The sequence below is a fragment of the Tachysurus fulvidraco genome, chromosome 12 (genome assembly GCF_022655615.1).
Source record: "Tachysurus fulvidraco isolate hzauxx_2018 chromosome 12, HZAU_PFXX_2.0, whole genome shotgun sequence".
NCBI lineage: Eukaryota > Metazoa > Chordata > Actinopteri > Siluriformes > Bagridae > Tachysurus > Tachysurus fulvidraco.
The window spans coordinates 17,291,287-17,314,403 of NC_062529.1; the positions used below are offsets into that span (position 1 = coordinate 17,291,287).

The following is a 23,117-nucleotide window of genomic DNA, read 5'->3' on the forward strand; positions in this document are numbered from 1 at the left end:
AGTGTTTTCTGTCTCTGCTAATTCTACACTGGACTTCTCATTAATGTGACCGTAAATGTTAATGCTGAAAATGGTTAGGCTCTTGCTCTTTTGTTTTTAGGTAAAATGCTAACTGTGACCATTTAAAATCAAGTCAAGAAGTTTTTATTGTCATTTGATTTACGTACATAAAACACAAAGCTACATAAAACGACACAGAAATGCACTCTCCCAGTGCTACAAAAAATACTACATAAATTATCACTTATGCCAAACTTTTGACTCTTGATTGTTTGACTCTTGCACTTTTTTACTATTAAATGCAAGTCCCAGTAAATATGTGCTAACAATATCCCACTGTGACTGTTAGCTTCTCTGAGAAATAATGAAAAAGCAGTAAGACCTCTCTAAGAGTCTTTAAACACACCACATATATTTTAATATAGCCTATTTAAAGAATTGTTTCAAGGTAGAGATCTTCTTTAAGTAAAGCTTAAGTAAACTTGAAAAATCTGTGCCAAATGTATGACAGTAATTTATACGTAACTGACATATATGAGGTAAAAATGAATATTAAAGAAAGAAATCCATAAAGTAATTTAATCAAGTGAACAGATATATGCCAAAGTCAATTGTTATGATGTTTTAATGCATATACATAGCAGATTTATCAGCAAAAGAGTATTAATCGACTCACTTAACTTTCATATTTTCGTAACATATTTAAGTCTTTATGACATCAGTTGTAACAGCCTCATTAAATAATTATTTAGGTACATTTATGCAAGTTTGTTTGAAGCATTGAGGGTTTATATATGTGTAATGTAGGCTAATAATGGATTCAGGTATCTGGTAAACAATGAGCTAGCATGTTTTGGTATATACACATACACATTCCCAAACACACACTCTTTTTTGAGGCTGTGAATAAATTGTTGTGTGCTCTTAGCCTGCCCTGTGGTATATCCAGTAGACTGAAAGGTGACCTGTTGTGAGCATGTCGAGCTATCGACAGGTCGCTGCTAAAAAATGCATTATGTGCAATGGAGCAGCTGTAGAGAAGCTCTCCCATATCAACGTGTGCTCAATAACCTGCCCAAAGTGCACAGTGTCCCGCCAGTGCCGCGGCCTGCGGTGTATTTGTCCGACACACTCACACACATTCACACAAACAGTGAAGCACTGACATATTATAACACATTCATCTCTAAGAGTGGACAATGCATTATTAATGCTGTCTTTATTCTGTCTGCAATTCGTGATGTGCAGAGACGTTGCAAAAGAAATCTCCTGCAAATAACGGCTAGATAAGGTTGGCCTTCTCTAGTCTGTTACTGAAAACTCCATTCTCTGTAAAATAATTTCTCTTGTTCAACTCATGCATGCAAATGTCCTCTAAGCTCTAAGTGCTAAAATCGCAACAAAGCTTTAATAATTAGATATTAGGAAAGTTCTTCCTGTTGTTCTCAATATTATATCGCTTGACACCACATACTGAAGGATTCTCGATCTCGATCCTGATTGGTTATAAGCTAATGATTCTTTAACTCTAGCAGCAGTTGCAAGGCAAATCACACAATTTTATATCAAGGTGCTTGTTCTAATACATTATTGTTTCCATAGTAACGGCTCGATTACTGGGACTTGCATGGTGGACACTGCATATGGTCTAATACTAATAAATAAACAAATTCTTATTATTTATAGAAGTCGCTATTGTTAAAGCATACGTTAAGAGAGAGAAATACAAGATAGAGAAACTAATCAACCGGATGTTCCACAAATTGATATGCGACAATAAATGGTTAAAATGTACAAAGTGTCATAAAAAAAAAACAAGCCTGACGTGACACGCTGCATCACAAAACCATTGTATTTTTATTATTCGATTTTATATAACAGCACACACTGTCATGTTTCCATTCATAGTTCTGTTGGCAAAAGAAATGAGTTTTCTCATAATCAATAAAAGTACTTGTGAGGTTGATCTGAGGATAAAGCATATGCTTGAAGTCTAAGGTCATTCCAGTCCTCACTTGGCATCTCCTGAACTGGGAGACTGCTTAAATTACACCTCTTGACATCTGGACTCTTTATAGGCAAATCTTTTTATGTTAACTAATTTTCTGGGCTGTCATTAAAGCTGTCAGCTCATTTGATTGCCTTCTGGGTCATTTGCTAGCATAACGTGAGATCCTCTCTGTGGTTTAATGGATCGTGTAAAAGATAGTTTATAGGGAGATTTGCACAAGGTGAACGAGAGCAGTGAGCGAGAGAAAGCTCACCACCCTTACTATTTACTAGCCTTACAGCAGAGATGTGAACTAGACACCAAAGCCATAATTATTAGCAGTTATTCAAGTGGATATTATTAAAACAATCAAAATGTAACCTGCTTAATAAATGAATAAGAGAACATTTATAGACAGAATATCGACAGAACGTGTTTTTTGTTGTTGTTGTTGTTGTTTTAATGTAAGTTTCATCTTACATCTTACAAATTGTACAGGACGTTCAAATGTTTTAGATTTAATCGTAATGAGGATTTATATTTCTATACAAAATAATTGTGCATAGCATTTCAAATGAGCATGCACAAGTGAGTACACAGAAGAGAAAAATAATGAATCCATGCAAAATGAAACCCATGCTACTAGAAAAAGGCCTTGAAACTTAAAAGACATTAAGTGAAAAGCACAGCATGGCAGCTAAGCAGGGCAAATCTAAGCTAAACAGAGTCACAGAGAGACAAAACAAGCAAAGGTACAGAGCAGCAAGCCACAGAAGCAGGTGACGGTGTATAAGGTGTTTGTGTGTCTTACTTTCTGGAGGAACTCTGTCTTTATGTGGGCAACCAGACAGGCTTCGGTGGTGAGGATACAATCCAGTCACATGACCTGTGCCATCGCAGCCCGGCGTTGGGCATCGACTTTCTTTCTTCTCCGACCTTGAGGAATCTACACAGGCACACACACACACACACACACACACACACACACACACACACACACACACACACACACACACACACACACACACTTATGATAAATTTCATCATTTTATATTCACTAAAACATAAAATATACAAATAATTCTCAAGACAAATCTATAAAATAAAACATGTATTTTTTTTGCTTCATGTCTAAATGATGCACTGTTCACCTGAAATATTAATCAATGCATATGAATATTATGTTTGATTTTTTTTTTAACTATTACAATCTTTTTATCTCGTTAGGGATAATTTTATATTGGATGCAGGACAGGGAAAATTGGACTGGTACTAAAACAGTGAGTGAGAGGGGAAGAGAGAGAGAGAGAGAGAGAGAGAGAGAGAGAGAGAGAGAGAGAGAGAGAGAGAGAGAGAGAGAGAGAGAGACCGGGAGAAGTCTGATCAAAATTTTAAGCATGGTGTAACCTAATAACCAGTATCACACTGTGTTTTCTATCAAAATGTGACCGGTCAGTGGGAACAAATAGGAGAAAGACAGAGTTAAGAAAGAGCGAGTGCTTGGACATGGAATGAGTGTTAAGATATTCAGAGCTGAGTTGCACAAACATAGTGAGTAGTTAATACTTCGGACATCAATAACTACGGACATCAATTCTGTCCTTGAGTTTGAAGCAATTTTTCCTTGAACAATATTTTCTCAAGCAAGACGCATTATTAAGCCTAACATACAACATCATGTCTATGCTAAATGTTTATTTATTTTATCCCATCCATGATGATGATGTAAACAGAAATAATTGCTGTTCATTAGTGCTTTAGGATTTCTACTCAAAATTTTCCTTTCAGGCGATTAGTACATATACATCATATTCTACTGTGCAAATCTGACCTGAGCTCAGCTCTCAGGTTGTCTTTAGTGTTGGTATATCAATATATTGCACATCCATATCGAGTCATGTCATAAAAACTGACACACAACCTGCTTTTTTTTTCAGAGGAAGTGAGTAGAGGAGTGTAAGGCACATTAGACAGCACTGAATATCGACTGTGGCTTGAGACAGGCCATGCTTTGCATAGCAAATGGCCCCCATTACCATAGCATCTGGGGATAATTAATGTGCAGTCAGTGGTCCTGTCGTTCGTTATCGGTCATACTGATATTGTTCAATTTCCATCTCCGCCTCGTGCCTTTTTTAAGGAGGAACTCCTTCCATAACTGTCAGCCCAGCACACTTTTATAAATCATAATGGCCCCTGGTCAGGCAGTCTCTGCCGCTATCTACGCTGGGGAGAGATGTTATCATGACGTAATGGCTGTGCATCCCTCATTATTCTGACATTATTCTGATAGAGCCTGCCCAGTATGCCAACTCAACGTCCTTTAGTGGAGGCTGAAATTGTCTTCCTCTAAATCTCATCAAGAGCTACGTAACCGTGATCATATCCCTCCTCTGTGTCAACATATAAAATGGGTGATAACAAGAATTATAATTTGGCATAATGAGACCAACATAAATAAACAATTTTCTTTGTGGAAATGTCAGACTAATAGTGCCGTATGTTAGACACGTGTTAACCGAGCATTTAGTGTGAGTGAACCAAGATCCTGTATTATTGATTTCCGTAATACTTTCAGTGTTACTTTCAGCTTAACTGTATGTGATCTATATAATAATATTTCACATTCTCCAGCACTCAGCTATAACGCTCAGTCTTGTACTAGCAGGTTGGAAATCCGACCAAAATAGTTGACACGGTTTAATTTGGTGTACACTATTTCCACTGCATGACTGTAAGGCTTGTTCTCCAGCAAAGGTACAGTACATTTTCTACAAGAGCTCTGGGTTTCTCTCGGTTTATAAATAGGTAGCTTGAATGCAGGATGCATTCTGGGGAAGAGATTTGCTGTCCTTTCAGCCCCTGTCATTACTTATGCCTGACAGGCCCAGACGCTGATGTAACCACACTGCCCTATTTGAACAACATAAGCTGCTGCTGCATGCACTGCAGGGATGGCGGTACTCAAATTGGATGTGAATGCTCTTTCTTGGGTCACACTGAGTTCTTTCTACAAGCGTGTGTATGTGAGAGAATGTTACCACTTGAACTAGAAAGCCTGATTTTACAACGTGAGGTGACCTGAGGAAAAACCCAGTGATTTGGAGAAAATAGGACTAAACAGAGATATTACAAAGAGGACAGTTATGTATGGGATATTTGATAAAAAGTTTTAAAAAAGACACAGGACTGAAGAGAGTAAAAAAATAAGCAGTGGCCTTAGACTTATTTAAAACTTTATATAATTGAATTTGAAATTTGGGTGTTTTTTAAGGCTTTTGTTAAAAATATTAATGTGATGATAAACTTAAATAAATGCCTTTTTAATTAAAAAAATTGTTTGTATTCATACTTTGATAGTGTAATTACTGCAGATAAATTCTGTGAGTCTTTGAAATAATGCCAGAATAGACTGCTGATAATTGTAATATACTTTAAAAACATTCTCATTAAAGATGTACTTAAAAAGTAAATCCCACTGACTGTCACAGCCAAACATGCCGTTAGCTTTGCTAATGTGTACGGGATTAAAATTCACTTATTCAATTTACACATTAAAAAAATCTATTTCTTCACTTTGTTGTATCTAGATTAAGTAAAGTTAAGTAAAATTAGGTTAAATCTCTCTATTTAATATGATTAAACTAATGTCTAAATATAAAAAAAAAAAGAGTAAATATTCCTAAAGTTATATTTACATTAAAAAATGAAATGAATGATTTTTATTATATATGTTGTATTCAAAACACCATTTTTTAGTGTTTCTACTTAAAGAAAGGTAGAACGGTCTGTGATATTTCCAATTCAAACTGTATAATGTTTAGCGTTTTCATGCACAGTGACATTAGACACGCTGACAAGCTCTGTTTGTCTTTAAAACTTTGGTGTCATGTCAAAAACTATGACTTTACATTCAAATGTTTTTAATAATCTTCGAAATTAATCAATCAACCAAAGTAAGCATGTTGTAGCCTAGTGGTTAAGGTATTGGGCTACCAATTGGAAGGTTGTGAGTTTGATCCCAGGTCCACCCAGTTGCCACTGTTGGGCCCCTGTGCAAGGCCCTTAACCCTCAATTGCTCAGATGTATAAAAAAAGATAGTTAGTGCTTAAAGACTTAGCATAGTACATAATTATGAACGGCTTTGGAGTGCAGTTGCACTCAAGTCTTCATCATTGGATGTTTGATCATTTCAACAGAAAAGGATTTTTGTTAAAACTGAATAATGAATTCAGAAATTATGCTGATGCTCCTATTTAATTCCTTTATTTAAGTTGCTCCTAGTGTACATTTATAGAAGGGAAGTATAGAGGTCAAGGCTTTTTCCTCACACTTGAAATCTGTTACTGAGTTTTAACATTTATATTCTGGATTTTTAATATTCCTATAAAGTGACAATGTCTCCTGTTAAAAGTGCTATGCAAATAAAATGTATTCAAATTGACTTGAATGATTATACAATTTGAGACCTTCATTCGTTTAGTCGGTTTTAGGTTCTGAGTCACGTGGTGCTATAAATCCCCACTATTTACAGTGGTATTATACAAATGTCGTAGCATTCATTTCTGGTTATGTGCACAGCGGCAGCCATCTTGTTTATGCGTATGTAAAGGAACGTGTAACCCATGCAGTGAACGTTATGCTTGAACAACCGGTTTGCTACATGCCATAGATGAGCAGACATAAGCCTCATAGATTCAGTTTGTAAGCAGTATAAATACCAGCTGTCGAAATATCTGCGATGCGCATACACTGTCACACACAAGCTGTAGAGTGGCTGTGGACAACGCTGTAATATTTGAATATTGATTAAAAAACTGGGGAATTTAGCCAGTAGAATAAAACTTACTGAATTAATCAAAATGAATGAATTAAACAAACTGAGCCTCTTCAATAAGATCGAGGATGAGGCTTGGGTTTATTATATGTGGTGACTGACATTTACTTTAGGAAATGAGACTACAGAGACTGATGTGGATGCTTATTATTTAATATGCTATAACTGCGATTGAGATGAAAAAGAAAAACATATTTCACAAAATTATTGTGAAAATTCAGAGGGTTCCTGAAGGCCACTAAATAAAATATTTATTTATTTATTTATTTATTTATTTGTTTGTTTGTTTGTTTGTTTGTTTGTTTGTTTATTTATTTATTTATTCATAGAATTATTTCCAGCATCACCTTTAGATATCTGCATCAGGGAAGGGATGGGAAGAACAGCTCTACACATATTTTTTGCATCACTTGAACACTTATTAAAGGCAACAACTTTGGTTTGTCAAAGTTCATGTACACGTTAGGGAGGCAACAGAGAAGTAACCATGACTGCTGCTACTGGTTCTTTTAATGTGTTTAAAAGTTTTCTCATATTTGGGTATTTATTATACTGCATACTATTTTATTAAAATAGAATTCATAAAAAGTAGCAAGCTGTCAAATCTCACCAACACACAGAAAAATAAATTAGCATTGCATTGTAGTAAAGGAATGAATTAGCAACCCAACAGATCAATTCTATAACTAAGTTGTGATGCCATTTTTGAGGAGATTGTACTTAGCATTAGCACTGCTAAGATTTAAGAAACTCCAGCTAACCTTTAGCAACTATCTATCTATCTAAAAGTGACACAGGGAGGTCAACCGGCAAAATATTTTAGGTGACTAAACCAAAAACATGTAAAAATAATTTGCTAGCATAGCCCAAAAATGTATGAAAGAAATACTTTATTTATCTAAAGAAACCCAAAACCCTGTGGCTCTAACATGTGTGGTCATGAAATCATTTGAAAGACTGGTTCTGGCTTATCTATAGGACATTACTGGACCCTTACTGGACCCTCTGCAGTTTGCCTACAGAGCAAACAGGTCTGTGAATGATGCGGTCAGTATGGGACTGCATTATGTTCTGCAGCATCTGGACAGACCAGGGTACTTATGTGAGGATCCTGTTTGTGGACTTCAGCTCTGCTTTCAACACCATCATCCCATCACTCCTTCAGCCCAAATGAACCCAGCTCTCCGTGCCCTCCTCTGTCTGTCATTGTATACATTGTATACTTCAGTTGCACATTTCACACCTGTAAATGTGTACATACAATTTTGTCTATACTGTATGTCATTCTGTTACACTGTGGAGCGTCTGTCACAAAAACAAATTCCTCGCATGTGAAAACATGCCTGGCGATAAAGCTGATTCTGATTCTGATTCTGTAGCAGACGGTAACTCATCAGACCATAGACTAGCTACAAGACAAACAATAGTCATAGAACACAGAAGTCTCTATTCCCTCTGCATCATCTTTTCTAAGGCCTTAATGCTAGCACCACTATGACACAAAATGTAAACACTTTAAAGAATATTACATGTAGGCAATAAATTAACCATCAGTTGTTAAGCTTTGTTTATGCCTGTTGTTCAGCTGGACCTTTGTATACTGTACAAGTAATATTAAGTATTTGAGTTTTGTATGATGCATCAAATTATGCATGTAGTATGGTACAATATATACTATATTGATTTGTTTTATGAATCTCTGTTCTACCCAATATGTTTCCTCAAGATACTGTAATTGGGACTGTATGGATTAGCTGCTTACTAGCAATATACAAAAATCACACCTTCAAACCGCCATCAGCTATATGACAGTATATCCAAACTATTCTAACGTGAGTAAATTCTCACCCACCTTTATGATAGTAGGGTTTCTTTAGGCCATCGTGATGCAGTCTGGCTTTACGCTCTTCTGCACAACTGAGTCTCAGGCCATGGTTCTCTTCGTGCAATTGCAATCTGTCTCTCCGGGCTGCCTCTGAGGCCATCTTGTCCCTCATAGCCTTGGCCCGCTCAGACTCAAGTGCTATGGCCTTCTCCAACAGCGACAGGTTACCCTTGGTCATGTCGAAGCCGTCGTCTGACCGGTCCGAGGTGATTGACGTGGTGTCCTCATCTCTGTAAGTATCATACTCCCTGGCACAGCTGGACAGAGCTTTGGAGCGTGGGCTGAGCTGCTCTTCCAGCTTCATGAGGTTGACCATGTCCGAATAGTTGCGCTCCAGGATGCGACGTTCCTCTGAGTGCTGCTGCTGATGGCATTCTCCATACATGTCCTGGTGCAACAGAGTGTCCTGGTGCCCCTCCTGAATGTGGCTGAGGTGCTCTGTCGGCTTTGTTTCGCTTAATTTGCGCGCCAAGTCGAAGCACTGATTGCGCAGACACTCCAGACTGCTCAAGCACACCTCCTCATCGCTTTCCTCAACCATCTGTCCATTGCTAGTGGCCTTGTTTTGTGCACAACTGCTACCATTACCATTACACCCATAACCAGCAAAGCCATTCATGCTGCTGCAGTCCTCATTTTTCACTCCATCTTCCTGATACGCCCTTTCTTCAAGGTTGTCAGAGAGCACAGCTCCATGACCCTGGGCCAGGAGTTTCAGAGAGTCCACAGTCTCCTTTACTACATCACTATCTACATCAAGGCTCAGCTCACCCTTCTTAGAGCCACTGTCACACTCCTCCTCCTCGTCTTCTTCCTCATCTTCCTCATCATCCTCTTCTTCCTCTTCCTCATCTTCCTCCTCCTCTTCTTCCTCTGCAGCACTGTGGGAGGAGTTGCTGTTCATCTCAGACTCCGTCATGGCTCGGTATGCAGCGTCCTCTGCAATCTTGCCCAGGTTGAGCAGAGACTTAGCCACCAGCTCATCATAGTTGTCGTACTCATCGTTGTTGTTGTCATCCTTCTCTACCATTGGGTTGGGTTTGATGTAAATCCCATTTACCTGATTGCCAGCTGAAAAACAAAAAAAGTAGAATTTATTATGTTTTATTTTGCTTTATTAAATAACAATTTTTTACCAAACTTTGACTTTATTCCAAAACTCATAATGTAATGGGTTTCTATTAAGATTGTCAGTTGGCAAATATATCTTATGCCAAACATATTTATTGTTTTCTCTATTAGAGATTTAGGCATAAGTGCAAACACACTTTCTAAATGGCAGCCAAATAATAATACATAAATTATAATATTAGTTTACTGTCATTATTACAAAGCCCAATATGCATTAAAGAGTATGTGTAAAGATTCAAAGAGCAATACAGATGAAAAATATCCGCAGCACTATATACTATGAATGCCTACAATTACACAAGGCTTTATTTTAAACCTTTGTTTATTGCCAAATGTTTAATGATGTTTCTGATTCAATACATTCATCCATTAATCGATATTTTGTAGTGCTTATCCTATACATGGTCTCAGGGCACCTGGAGTCTTTCCAGGGGACACCCTGGATGGTTTGCCAACGCCCTGGATGAATTGCTTCTCTCTCTCTCTCTCTCTCTCTCTCTCTCTCTCTCTCTCTCTCTCTCTCTCTCTCTCTCTCTCTCTCTCTCTCACACACACACACACACATTCTATCTCTCCCTCTCACACACACACAGTTACAGTTGCCAATCAGCCTACAGAACATGTCTTTGGAAACCATAGTACCTGGAGGAAACCCTTGAAGCATATGGAGAACATGCAAACTCTAAGCACATACTGTAGGATGTCAAACTGCCAACCCTGGAGGTGTGAGGCAATCTGGCTAAGCATCAAGCCACCATGCTCTCAATTTAATACATGAATACACTAATTATGTCTGATCACATTTCAGACAAACACATCTCATTTAGAAGGTGGAAAGTTGAATGTATCTGCGAAATTGTGATCTGCTATAAGACAGTGAACGACAGTGTCACACAACGATCTTTTGTGAGTGGGGCTGAATATTAAGCATCAGAAGAAAGCCATAAAACAGGAAGTAAAACACTGACAATTTATGAGTTTATGACAGCAAAGTACAACTTTGACTAATAAATATATTGGTATCAAAACAGACAGATTAAGAGTTTGTGCATCACTTAAGCATGTGTAGCAGGATGGATTGGCATCTCACGTTTTAATCCAAATGTACTTTAAATGCTGGTTAATATACAGTAAATGCCCAGCTAACAGACCCCGTCCCCCATATAAACTTTCACTTTACTAGCAGAGGAACTTTAATTAATAGCCTTACTTAGTGAATTATATTTACAATTAGTATTTGCATGCTGTCGCCTATTTCTGTTGAAGTGGTGCGAATAAATAAAGAACCTCCTTGAGGTAAGATTATAGAAAGGATGTCGGTTTATCTTAAATGTCACAGTCTTTTGTGTGATTTCAAACAGATTACCAAAGCACATAAATATTTGACCCCCTGAAAAATTAAAAATAAAAATAAAAAAAAGGATAAAAATTGTCTAGCATCCATCCCACATAAACACATACATACACACACACACACACACACACACACACACACACACACACACACACACACACACACACACACACACACACACACACACACACACACAAAATACAGCCCATTATATTGTTATTGTGAAAATTACAATATCACTGATCAAAAATGTGCTCAAAGGACTGATTGTAACCTCAAGATTTATTTCAGTGCATACCATGCTCAGTCATTGCCAAAGCAGAAATTTAAAAGAATAATGCTTGGCATCAAAATGCTTTGGACACTGAGACACCTGGTGGAAACAGTCAAATTTAAACGTGCCATGGAAAAGCAATTTGAAGAGCAATCAAGGTACACAAAGGAGAGTGGAAGTGAAACAGATTAAATAGGAAGCAAGCAGCAAGGCTGAATTGGAGGGATTAGCAATGCTACGATGTGCATGCCATTGAAATGGCTAACAATGACACTTCACTTACAACTGAGAGATTCGAATCTTTTGTCACTTCTCTCGGGTTTTGCTTGTGGAATAGTTTATGCTGTACGAGTAATTTATTAGGACAAAAGTTGAAACTATTGGAGGATGTAAAGCAATTTTGTAGGACACTGCATAATTTTCAGGGTTTACTCATCAGTACTCTCGCTCGCTACCTTCTCTGTACTATAGCATATCATAAAGCATTAAAGCAAATCATGTAGGATGCACTATTCATAATTAGACTTGAAGGCAATGTCAGGTCTTATTGGGGACTGGGTGAAGTGAGGTTTCTGCCCAGTGTGGTGCCCAGAGTGTCTGCAAGAAAGATGTTATTCATCTAAAACACACCCACTCATACAGACCTTCAGACTTTATGACCATGAGGATGAGATCATACTGTTACTGGCCTACTATCTACTAATGTAATTTTGCAGTGAGTATAAAATATAGATTCCTGGAAGCCTTTTCTCTGCCACAGTTACTTACAATCATGGCACTGATGTTTCTTTTGTTCTTATGAAAGGAGAACTTTAACAAACTCTGGATGTAAAGTCTAGAACCCATCAGGGGACAATCCACCCTGAAGGACAGTTAGATTTCCAATCAATATGTGGTCTTCAGTGGTGCAAACGGTTTATTTTATAATGAAATTATTTTAGAAATAAATTCTGTGTTGTTTTTAGGTTTAAATTGATTTGGAAATAGAAGTGTCCAATTTTATTAGTGACACCGGCCAGATTAAATCTGTACCTGAAGATAATGATGCAGCAGAGCTTTAGTAGAGCTTTAAGCTCCTCATCTTTACAGTCTTCTAAAAAAACAGATACTGTAGATCAGCTTCCAAAGTTTGTACCAATAACATTATTAACGCCACTGTGCTTGTCGTATTGTAGTCTTAAGACTAGGACCAAATGTTGCACCAATCAAAGAATTCACTAAGAATGTCACAAATATTTCAATATAAACAAATGTAATGTGTTTCATGAATATTTTCAGCTATAAAAATGTGGAACTAAGCACTATTCCGGACATATGCACAAATGTCTTAAAGAATGATGGGAAAACACAAGATCTACTAAGTAACTACTAAGTGTTAATAATTTCTATCTATTAGTTTGCTCAAAAAGTCTGTAAGTATCTGGGAAGTATTGGGAAGGCAACAACCTTCTCTCCTGTATTCTCCTTAATGACCTACATACAACCCAAAAAAGCAGCCAAAAAGAGTCAAACGTCCACTAAATCCAGTCCTGTAAGTGTTTATAGCTGCTAATGGCTGTCTCACAAAGTTTTTTGGCATAGCAGGAATCAAATACTTCATCAAACTTAGAGTCGTGAAGTCTCTTTTCCTACAGTATAACAGCACAAAGCTGTCATGTTTCACCTTTTACATAAAAAAAGATAATACATTTCTGCATTAGCATTAGCTAAACTACCAGCTACAGTAGCTAGCCAAGCTTGTTTAGCATGCAGATGCCAATAATAATATAATAATTTAATTGTTGGTAGTATGTAGAGTCAAGCCTTTGCTCTATAATCTCTTTTTTAATTTATGGATGTAGGATGAAATAACCGATTTAATAAATAAATAGTGAAATAAAAATCAAAGCTATGCTTTATGTATTTCCTCAAACATCTAATATTGTGTCATAAAAACAGTGTTTTGTGTATCCAGACAGTTGTATTGTGATACTCTCTCTCTCTCTCTCTCTCTCTCTTTTCTCTCAGAAAAATATTTCTAATTTATGGGTCAATCTTGTATTTATTACGGTGTATTTGTTCTGCCTGCAGTTGCTGCTTGAGCTATGAATCTGCAAAATAGGGCATCATACTACTGGAAGTAAGCGAGTGTGTGGGAGGCAATGGTCTGGAGGTGCTGTTTTTAGCCTGCTGCTGCGATCACATTGAAGGTTGCAGCAAAAGCATCTAAATGCACCTCAAATTACGGTGACCTTCCTCTAAAGAGCACGAGCAGTCAATTCTCCCTCCTCCTGGAGTTTCAGCCAATTTCAGAGTGATTTCATACAGAATCAAGCTAAATATATTCGCAAGCTACAATACTATTATATATAAATATCTACTACTACATATTTATTTGTAAAACTGACAATTTATCATGTATACATTATTATATTATTCAAATATTTATTTTGGTTATTGTCTCAACTTTATTCCATTTTATATTACTAATAGATAGATAGATAGATAGATAGATAGATAGATAGATAGATAGATAGATAGATAGATAGATAGATAGATAGATAGATTTTGTAGTTTGTACCTTGATCCTGATTGTGCTGCTGCTCTTCCTCCTCCAACTCCTCTTCCTGTTCATCGTCATCTTCCTCTTCCTCATCCTCACCTTCTCCTTCCTCACGTTCCTCATCTTCAACCACATCCTCTTCTTCTTGCTCCATTTCCTCCTCCTCTCCGTTCTCTACCTCGCCTTCATCCTGCTCCACTTGTTCCTCATTATCCGTGTACTCTTCCTCCACGTCCTCCTCTACTTCGGCTTCTCCGTCGTCTTCCTCCTCTTCCTCTTCCTCCACATCCTCTTCGCCTGCTTCTTCCTCTTCTTCCTCTTCCTCGTCTTTCTCCTCCACAATCTCTGTGTGGTAGCAGTTGTCCATGGGCTGCTGCTCTGTGTGTGTGTGAAAGGCCTTCCTCTTGGCCATGGGCTCTAGGGGCAGTCTGTCCTGTGTTCTCCTCTTCTTGGCCACAGGGCAGCCGTACACACTGCATGGGGAGAGATAAGAGAGAGCCAATTAAACAGCTGGCCTGCTTCGATTCAGTCTCTCCCTTGGTCTCAACACACCATGTCATTCAAGCCTGTCACAGGCTATTTTTAGAACTAGCCAAATCCAAAGTGATGGAGAAAAAAAGGAGTGGAATACTACCGATTATTCATTATGTTGTATAAAGCTGAAAGATTGAGACAATGTAGAAAGCTGAGACACTGTTTACAACATCATCTGTTCGCAGTAGATGTAAATATGTGAGTTATGTTAATGATGCAATGAATATATTCAAATATTTATATCTGTCTCTGAGTTTGAATTTTCCCCCAAACTTGGTGTAGACTGAAGCTTAAATTAAATGCTCTTAAAAATGCTAAAAATGTCAACATTGACTGTGAACATTGACTGGCAGTAAATCAAGTACCGCAAACAGTAGAGCATAGTTATTACTTTTGTTCGAACCTTCCTGCGTTATTTTCTAACGAATTTATTGTTGTCATTCTTGACATGAATACATATACTGTACCTAGTAGCTACATTTTCTGTCTTCTAAACTATCCTGACCATAAAGAGAAGGTTAGTAAAGATGAATGAATGCGTGCTATAAATGCATCATGCTGATGTTAATGAACTTCCCCTTTGTTTGTCCTGTGAGCTTCCTGTCTGAACACTCTCTCTCTCACCCACGTGGAACGTCTAACATGCAGCTTCCAAATGTCTGGGTTGCTTAAATTTCTAGAATAATTTGTTTGTTAGTGGGCAGAGTCAAGCCTTTGAGCTCTATAGAAAATCTTATGAACTTCCTGCTCACGTGATGGTTCAAAAAATGAATAAGCAGCCCTCAGATTTGTGTCTGTATTTGTATCCATTTAGAAATCTGTTCCATCCAAATAATGTATTTATATTTGATCGTGTCACATTAGTCGGTTAGACAGCATAAGATCAGGAGAAAAAAAGAACTTCAGATAAACAAAAGTGACTTGGTCACCTAAAGAGCCCTAATCCTGCCCCTAGCCCTCATCCTCACCCATGTACGTTTCATATGGATTGGGGCTTTACACGTTGTTACAAATTTGCAATGTGAGACATGTGTAGACTGGAGAAACTGTACACCATGGTTGTGTCATTGGGGAATTATTGACAAAAATGTCATCCTTGCTGATAAAGACCAATATGTGTAACTGTAGCTTGTAATCTTGGCTGTGGCACATATTTTTTGAAAAGCAAGATGCTGCTTGTCTGTGAAAGTCTGTGTCTGTTATCTCTGGCAATCTCTGGGAAAAAGGTAAATCTTTGCTATTTTAATAACATTTCATCAAATTCAAAAGAAAACTGTTGACCGTAATTTCATTCATTCATTCATTCATTCATTCATTCATTCATTCATTCATTTTCTAACGGTTATCCGAACTTCTCGGGTCAAGGGGAGCTTGTGCCTATCAACCATGCATGTCTTTGGACTGGTGGAGGAAACCGGAGTACCCGGAGGAAACCCCCGAGACACGGGGAGAACATGCAAACTCCACACACACAAGGCAAAGGCAGGAATCGAACCCCCAACCCTGGAGGTGTGAGGCGAACGTGCTAACCACTAAGCCACTGCACCCCCCCCCCCCCCAATTTATTTTATTTAAGTCTAAATGATTTTTACAGCATAATTGTTACACATACAGAAAATAGGCTCTATTGAGAACTGGATGAATATATACTGTTTATAGGAAGATAGATTAGATACAAACACTAGAAATGCTGTATATTTCTCAGGCGAAGATGAAATGATAAACAGCATAGCTTATATAAATGTAAACATCTCCTCAGAGCCTCCACCCATGATATATAGCTGAGGTCTAAGCTGTAAACACCCACAAAGTAGTCAGGAGATTATAGGGTGATTAATTGAATCTTGCACCTGAAGCTAAAATATATTCTATAGATCCACCTGGCAGAATGCTCTAATCTGATAATCTATGTATTGAGTCAGAGTCCTGACGGTCGGAGATGAATCTATTTCACTCTCTGAACCACAGGGAGTCAGTAATGACCCATTTCTCAGAACTGCACAACACCCCTGCTGAACAGGATTGCAACTTCAGGGAATATGACGAAAAATGCAGTGCACTTAGGAACCATTCAACTATGAAAAGCTCCTGATTCATGTGAGAGTAGCCCCAACGTGTTTATACCTCTTCACCGGTTGGAGATGCATTGTCAGGCAGTGAAGGTGTGTTATTTGGATTTGGATGGCTTGAAAGTGAAACTAGCACCGGTGAAACTCGGCACTCTGTCAAGGTCAAGCCAGTGGGATGTTTGTATGAATGCCAGTCCCATTAGGAGTATTTAGGCTGACTGGCACTACATGGAGTGTGAGGATGTACTGTAACTGAATATGAACATATTGTTAAGAATAAACAGATAATATGTTCAATATACCTTTTTGAGACTAAATGTGTTTAACAGGACTGAGGGAACACGGGACAAAAAAAAAAGTGTAAGCATGAGGTTTTTAGTTTCATGTAATCATTTAGACTGACTGCTCGCTCACATGAACGATTATTAACACAAACAAAATATATTTATTCAGTCATCTTTAGTAAATGCCTGGTCAGGGTCATGATTGTTTAAATTAGGAGACAGGTTTGTTTATATCTTGCAAAATAGGACCAAATAAATTAATTGAACCACAGAAACCACACACCATGCTGACAATACTGGCAGTTCTGCCACGCCCACGTTTGGTACACATCCAAAACCAGAAACAGAAAGCAGCATTGTGTTTCATCCCTAATGGATTGGTTCAGTGACATTCTGCTTTCTTTCAGTTAAAATGTCCGTTTTTTAATGTGTAGTAGTGGCTAATCTAACACAACCGAGTTTAACATTAGATGTGCGCTTAGAGCAATGGCCACTCTTCACACAAACACACACTCCTAATCCAACCTTTCCCATGTGAACCAAAACACAGTGCAGCTCAGATCCAAATTACCCAGTGTCCATCATTCCACTGTCCACTGGCAGGCTCAATATCCCCAGACTGGAAGATTACTTAATGGGCTGACCCTTACACCCAGGGCGTCATATCATTAATTGGAGCCTGGCTCAGGAACTCATTCCTGGACTGACAGCCATACCCAGCTCCCCTGCCTCCCTGGGGAGGGCTCCACCACACCATGATCAATAGTACTTGTGACCAAACATCTCAAAAGCACATTAAAATGCCAGTCATTCTGTCTCCCTAACCTCCAAATAAATCAGGGCTGCTCCCCTGCGGCTTCTGTGTGAACGGCCAGGCAGACAAGGGAAGAGATGGAGTGAAAGAGAATGAGAGACATTCCTCGATCTGTCCAATCACGTCCATCGCTGTCTGGGTGGATGGGCCTGAGTAGGATGGGAATCATGAGATGCGTCAGACAGAGGTGAAAGCAGATTGTCCTGGCTAACATGATGACTACACTGGCCACTTACACCAGCAATAACTACAGATGATATTGATCGCTAACTTTTTTTTTTTTTTTAGAATTTAGTCTTTAGCTTTTTCCATGTTATACAAGCTGTTTGAGTCAGTCGATACATTATGAAATGTAAATACCGTATTCTCAGGTTTAAGTTGTAATATAATTCCTGTATCCTTTCTAGCTCTATGTTTCAAATACCTGTGTGTGAATGTGTGTTTGTGTGTCTGGGCCCTAATGCTGCTGACTCATTCATTGAGGGTTTCTTGGCGCTGATACATTCCCTATTTTGTTACCACATGACCTTGGAGAAACACACACACACCATTCAGCCTGCTCCGCAATTAAAATTCCATACACACTTGACACTAAAGGTGCTGTGGCTGTGCAGAGAGATGAGACCAAAAAAGAAGACTTTTTACTACAATTTCTTTACACCCTTGTCTCTATGTTGGCATGTACAAGATGATTTTGTGGCCTGCTGTACTCTGTCTTTTTCTCAAAAACCACTTATACCTGCAGTTTTGTGTAGATTTAATAGCAAGAATCATTTTACACAGTAAAAAAGATACTAGTGAAAATAGGTCACTTAAATGACAACAGGGAGGCCCTTTAAAGAGTGTAGATGCATACCAGAGATCCAGACCTACTAGATTGTTTTTATGCTACATGGTGAACTTTATTGAAGTGCTGTGTGAGCACTAATGCTAAAGCTTATTCGCTGCAGGGATTCAGGCTTTACCTGGTCATTAGCATGGCACGCTATTCTCGACTATTTTTCACTCGTTGTAAATCAGGGCGAGGGATTGGGCTGAACGATTTCTAACTTCTCATCGTTTGAGCGAGCTTCTCTTGCTGTGGCCCTATCTAACACGATCTATAGGCACGTGCAGCAGGAGCGCCGTCGCCATGGTGATCTCCTGCTCAAATCCAAGTGGGATTTGCCATCTTGGCAAGCAGGCAGGCAGGGAGCCAGTGGGAGGGAAGAGAAAAAGAGGTGTGGAGGAGTGTACTGTGAGGATATTAAACCTAACAGACTTTTTCAATAGAAAAGTCAAACAAGAGAGTCTCGATTATGCTAGAGAAGCCATCATTCAATTCTGCTTGGGTGTTCACTCCAATTTTACATCGATGGACACATAGATGGAAAGACAGAAAGCGCCGGAGCATCCTTATGCTTTCTGATTATGTATATATTCTGTATTCAGTAAATAAATTTAGAATTAAATAGAGGAAGAAAAATTGAGATACATCAGACATTACATATTATTTCCTGTTTACTACATACCCGATTGACACACACACACACACACACACACACACACACACACACACACACACACACACACACACACACACACACACAGACACACACACACACACAGACACACACACACACAGACACACACACACACACACACACACACACACACACACACACACACACACACACACACACACACACACACACACACACACACACACACACACACCATTACTTCCACATCTCAAGCCTCCCAGGCAGTCTCTATTCAGCCACATCCAGTGTGAGTGTGAATACCAATGAGGGGGGGATGCTTGCTCACAGCAGTAGCCTGAAGGAATGTTACAGCAGCAGGTGCTTTAAAAGAGATTGTCTGACAAGCAAACACACACCAGCTTCACCGACTTAAATCACCTACGCAATAATTGCTTAAAACGTGATACGGGAAAAAGAATTCAGAAAATATCCACAAAGACATGCTTTAGGTTAGGCTAGGTTTATGATATAATTCCTATAATCAAACCTGAAAAAAAGTATTTATTTTCAGATAACCTAAAGGAAGCATGTTCTACAGTATGTGCTTAGCATGTACTGAGGCTCCATCATGGGAGTGTTAGTTAATTACAGGAGCAGTGGCCTGTACAGGTCCTCAGGGTGTAGTATATAATGCAGAGGTCTCCAAATCCACCAGCACATTTAATACTACACCCGGTCGTGGCAGCTTTCCACCATTGTAATTGCACCAATTAATCAAGCACGGTATTAAACAATGCAATACAGTCATTCCTACACTCCTCCAGGACTATACATACAACATACAAACACAAGGCACCAGTCATACAGTCTAACAGACAATGTTTTCTAAACAGATATCAATAGAGATATGAATCTGAGCACGTGCACTACCACTACTAGTATCCCACGATATCAGATATGAATCTCACAGAGCAAACAAAAAAATGCGGTCCAAACCGGAAAATTAAAAAGGAAAACTCCAGGATATATGTTCCTTGTAAAGGAGAGTGACTTTTCCATTTGCACCTGAAGTCATTTTTTCCTTACAATCATTCTCCACACTGATTATCCTACTGGGTCTGGGGGAACCTGCTGCCTATCCCAGAAGACACGGGGCACAAGGTAGGGTACACCCTGAACAAGACGCCAGTATATAGCAGGGCACAATCACACACACACACACCCATTCAAACACTACAAACAGTTTAGAGATGGCAATCAGCCTACAATGCATGTCTTTAGACTGGTGGATGAAACCAGAGTATCTGGCAGAAACCTCTGGGCAGGGGGAGAACATGCAAACTCCACACACACAGCCAAGCCAGGAATCATATGCCCAACCCTGTGAGGGGGTAGTGTGATGCAAATGTCCGCCAAATAAACCACCAAACCACCGTTCTTCCCTACAGGTTAAATGACATATTAAATTCAGCTGTTAAATTATTATTATACCACTAGCACTAACAGTAGTTCTGGCTGGAAGGAAAAATCACAGGTTTATATCAACATGCTTGTTGTAATACAATGTTGTTTCTATAGTAACAACTTACCAAGGAACATTTATGGCAGACACAATACATAATAAGGCTCCACAGATGTTTGGGTGGTGATATGGTGAGGTTTGCTTAGCATGTAGCATTTAAAAAAGGAGCTGCCTGTGCCAGTCAGACACAGTTTTCCAACCCTGGTTCATCAGTAACATGACAAGCTCCATTTTTTCTTCTTATCTTAAGAAAGAGTATAAGGCAGAATGTCTATAGTTGTTATGTTGCAAATTTGAAGAAGAGTTAACTTGTTTTGCTGATGTCCCACTATATTAAATAGAAAGAATACAGTAAACTGTAATCTTCCTATATGAACGTGTTAAAAGGAATGTTTTTATTGCCTACGTAGTTCATATTTTTTAATTTACTAAATTCCGCTGAAGAGGTGTCGTCTAATCTGGACTATAATGTATTGTAATTAGAATACATGGAGGGTCCATGGGGTTAGAGGTCATGGTGCGTATCCTCACAGTCCACCGCAGCTTCTCATGCCCCACAATAGCCTGGCATGCTTAGCACTCTGTACACTCCATCTGTGTCTCTATTTAATTTCCCATCTGAGGGATCACAAAAAAAAAAACACAGAAAAGATTACAAATTAAACAATACTATTAAAGACAATAAATAACTCGACGTTAACTCCACGTGTGTGGAAAATATCCTGTTAAAACTGCCAAAAGTAATGAATTTATTAAATGAACTATTAAAACAATAGGATAATTCATCATTCCTTTGTATGTATTCTTTTCATCACTAATCAACTCACTCATTCGGCATTTCATTTATATTTGTTATTACTGAGAACCTGAAAAGATTTCAGCCAAAATCATAATTATCAGAATATTTAAATTTAAATATCTTACCATCACGCGATTTTTCTCCCTGTTCTAAAAGCCCAACAATAGGACTTGATTAGACCCTCACCGTACTGCCAGTGTCTATTGTTAATAGATCCTCCCTATGCAATTTTGCTTGCACCATGCAGTCATTCAATCAAATTAAGCCTCCAATTAAATATGGAAATGTGGTTTGCAGTGGCAGGCTGTCTCAGAGGGGAGTTGATGGCATGTGACAGAAAGGGAGGGGGCTCTTTTTTTTACATTTTTTGGTGGCACTTGGCGAGCCAGTGGCATGATCAATGTGACCTTATCGGGCGGTGCACATGGCATCGCTTCACTGGGTCCGGAGATGGGCTTCAGATGGCATTGCGAGGCCGTGTGTCTACGTGCCAGGATAACATGGCCTATATTGCTGCTCCTGGTTTATTGTGGAGCCTTCCACCCCCTTCGTGTCCCCTGCGGCCAGAGAGGTGCAGTCTTCCGCTATCGTACCCCTGGCGCCTGCCCACCCGCCCACCTGCCTGCCCGCCCGCCAGGTTGGCTGCGTGCCAATGCTTTTAGTGAGTGCTATCTGTCAAGGTATGAATAATACAGCCCTGAGGCTGTCAGCGGAATCCAAATGAGGTATACATCAGGAGGAAAGCACTCGACTTTAGCACCCCGACACGCTCCTGCCAAGACAGGCAATTATTCAAACCCAGCTGCAACCACGGCAATCAAGAGCCTGGCACCGGTAGAGCTACGCTTAGAACCGAGAGAAAAGCAAGAAAACAAACAAATCTAAATAAATATGTAGATAAAAAAGAGGCACCTAAAAATAAAAGGGGTCTGAAATGAATGGCGTTTAATAAATGTCGAGGCTCGCCTCGTGTTTGACGCTTTAAGTGGAAGCTCTGCTATGTCTCGTCAGTTTTAATTAGCACTCTTTAGGATGAGGAAGAATGTGATGGCTAGTGTGTGGGAGGGCTGAATCAAAGGGAAAAGGACTGGTATCACAAAACGCTATGGAACAAGTGCAAAGCCAATCACAGCTTAAAGAAAGCACAGAGGGTCATACTCATGCTCATAGACAGCTCATTTTCACATTACACATGCGATACAATCTATTTGTGATACTTTGATAAATAAAAAATAAATGAATGACAAATAGATTTTGGTTGAAATGTAAGCTTACGTACTAATTACAGTTTTTCTATGTCCAAGCAACTGCATAAAAAATGATGCTTTTCATACTCAAACTCAAACTATTTTTCAAATATATTTGAATATATATCTTATACAGAACCTGCTGTTCCTCAAAGGCTTTACCATTAAAGTGAAGTATAGAATGTTGTATATTTCCTGAAATGAGGTCTCTATCCTGCTCTGTTTTTGTCTACACCTAAAATAAAAGGAGAGAGGCAGGTAGAGAATGGTGGCGCTCTCATTATCTTTGCTTTCTCATTAACAAATAATAACAGTGATGCTTTGTTTTCTACCTCCCAACACATGCATTATTCAGCCTTCACAGATTCGCT

General features: G+C 38.8%; 1 protein-coding gene across 5 annotated transcripts in view; it reads right to left on the reverse strand.

Annotated features, from left to right (window-relative positions):
* The window catches only part of myt1lb (myelin transcription factor 1-like, b), a 108,485-nt gene that overhangs the window by 45,015 nt on the left and 40,353 nt on the right, over nucleotides 1-23,117 (reverse strand). For all 5 annotated transcript variants that reach the window (XM_047821843.1, XM_047821844.1, XM_047821841.1 and 2 more), the window contains 3 exons: nucleotides 14,033-14,487; nucleotides 8,681-9,784; nucleotides 2,802-2,936 (listed from right to left, as the gene is read on the reverse strand). In XM_047821843.1, the coding sequence (XP_047677799.1) occupies nucleotides 2,802-2,936; nucleotides 8,681-9,784; nucleotides 14,033-14,487 (1,694 nt within the window). The remainder of the gene's footprint in view (nucleotides 1-2,801; nucleotides 2,937-8,680; nucleotides 9,785-14,032; nucleotides 14,488-23,117) is intronic.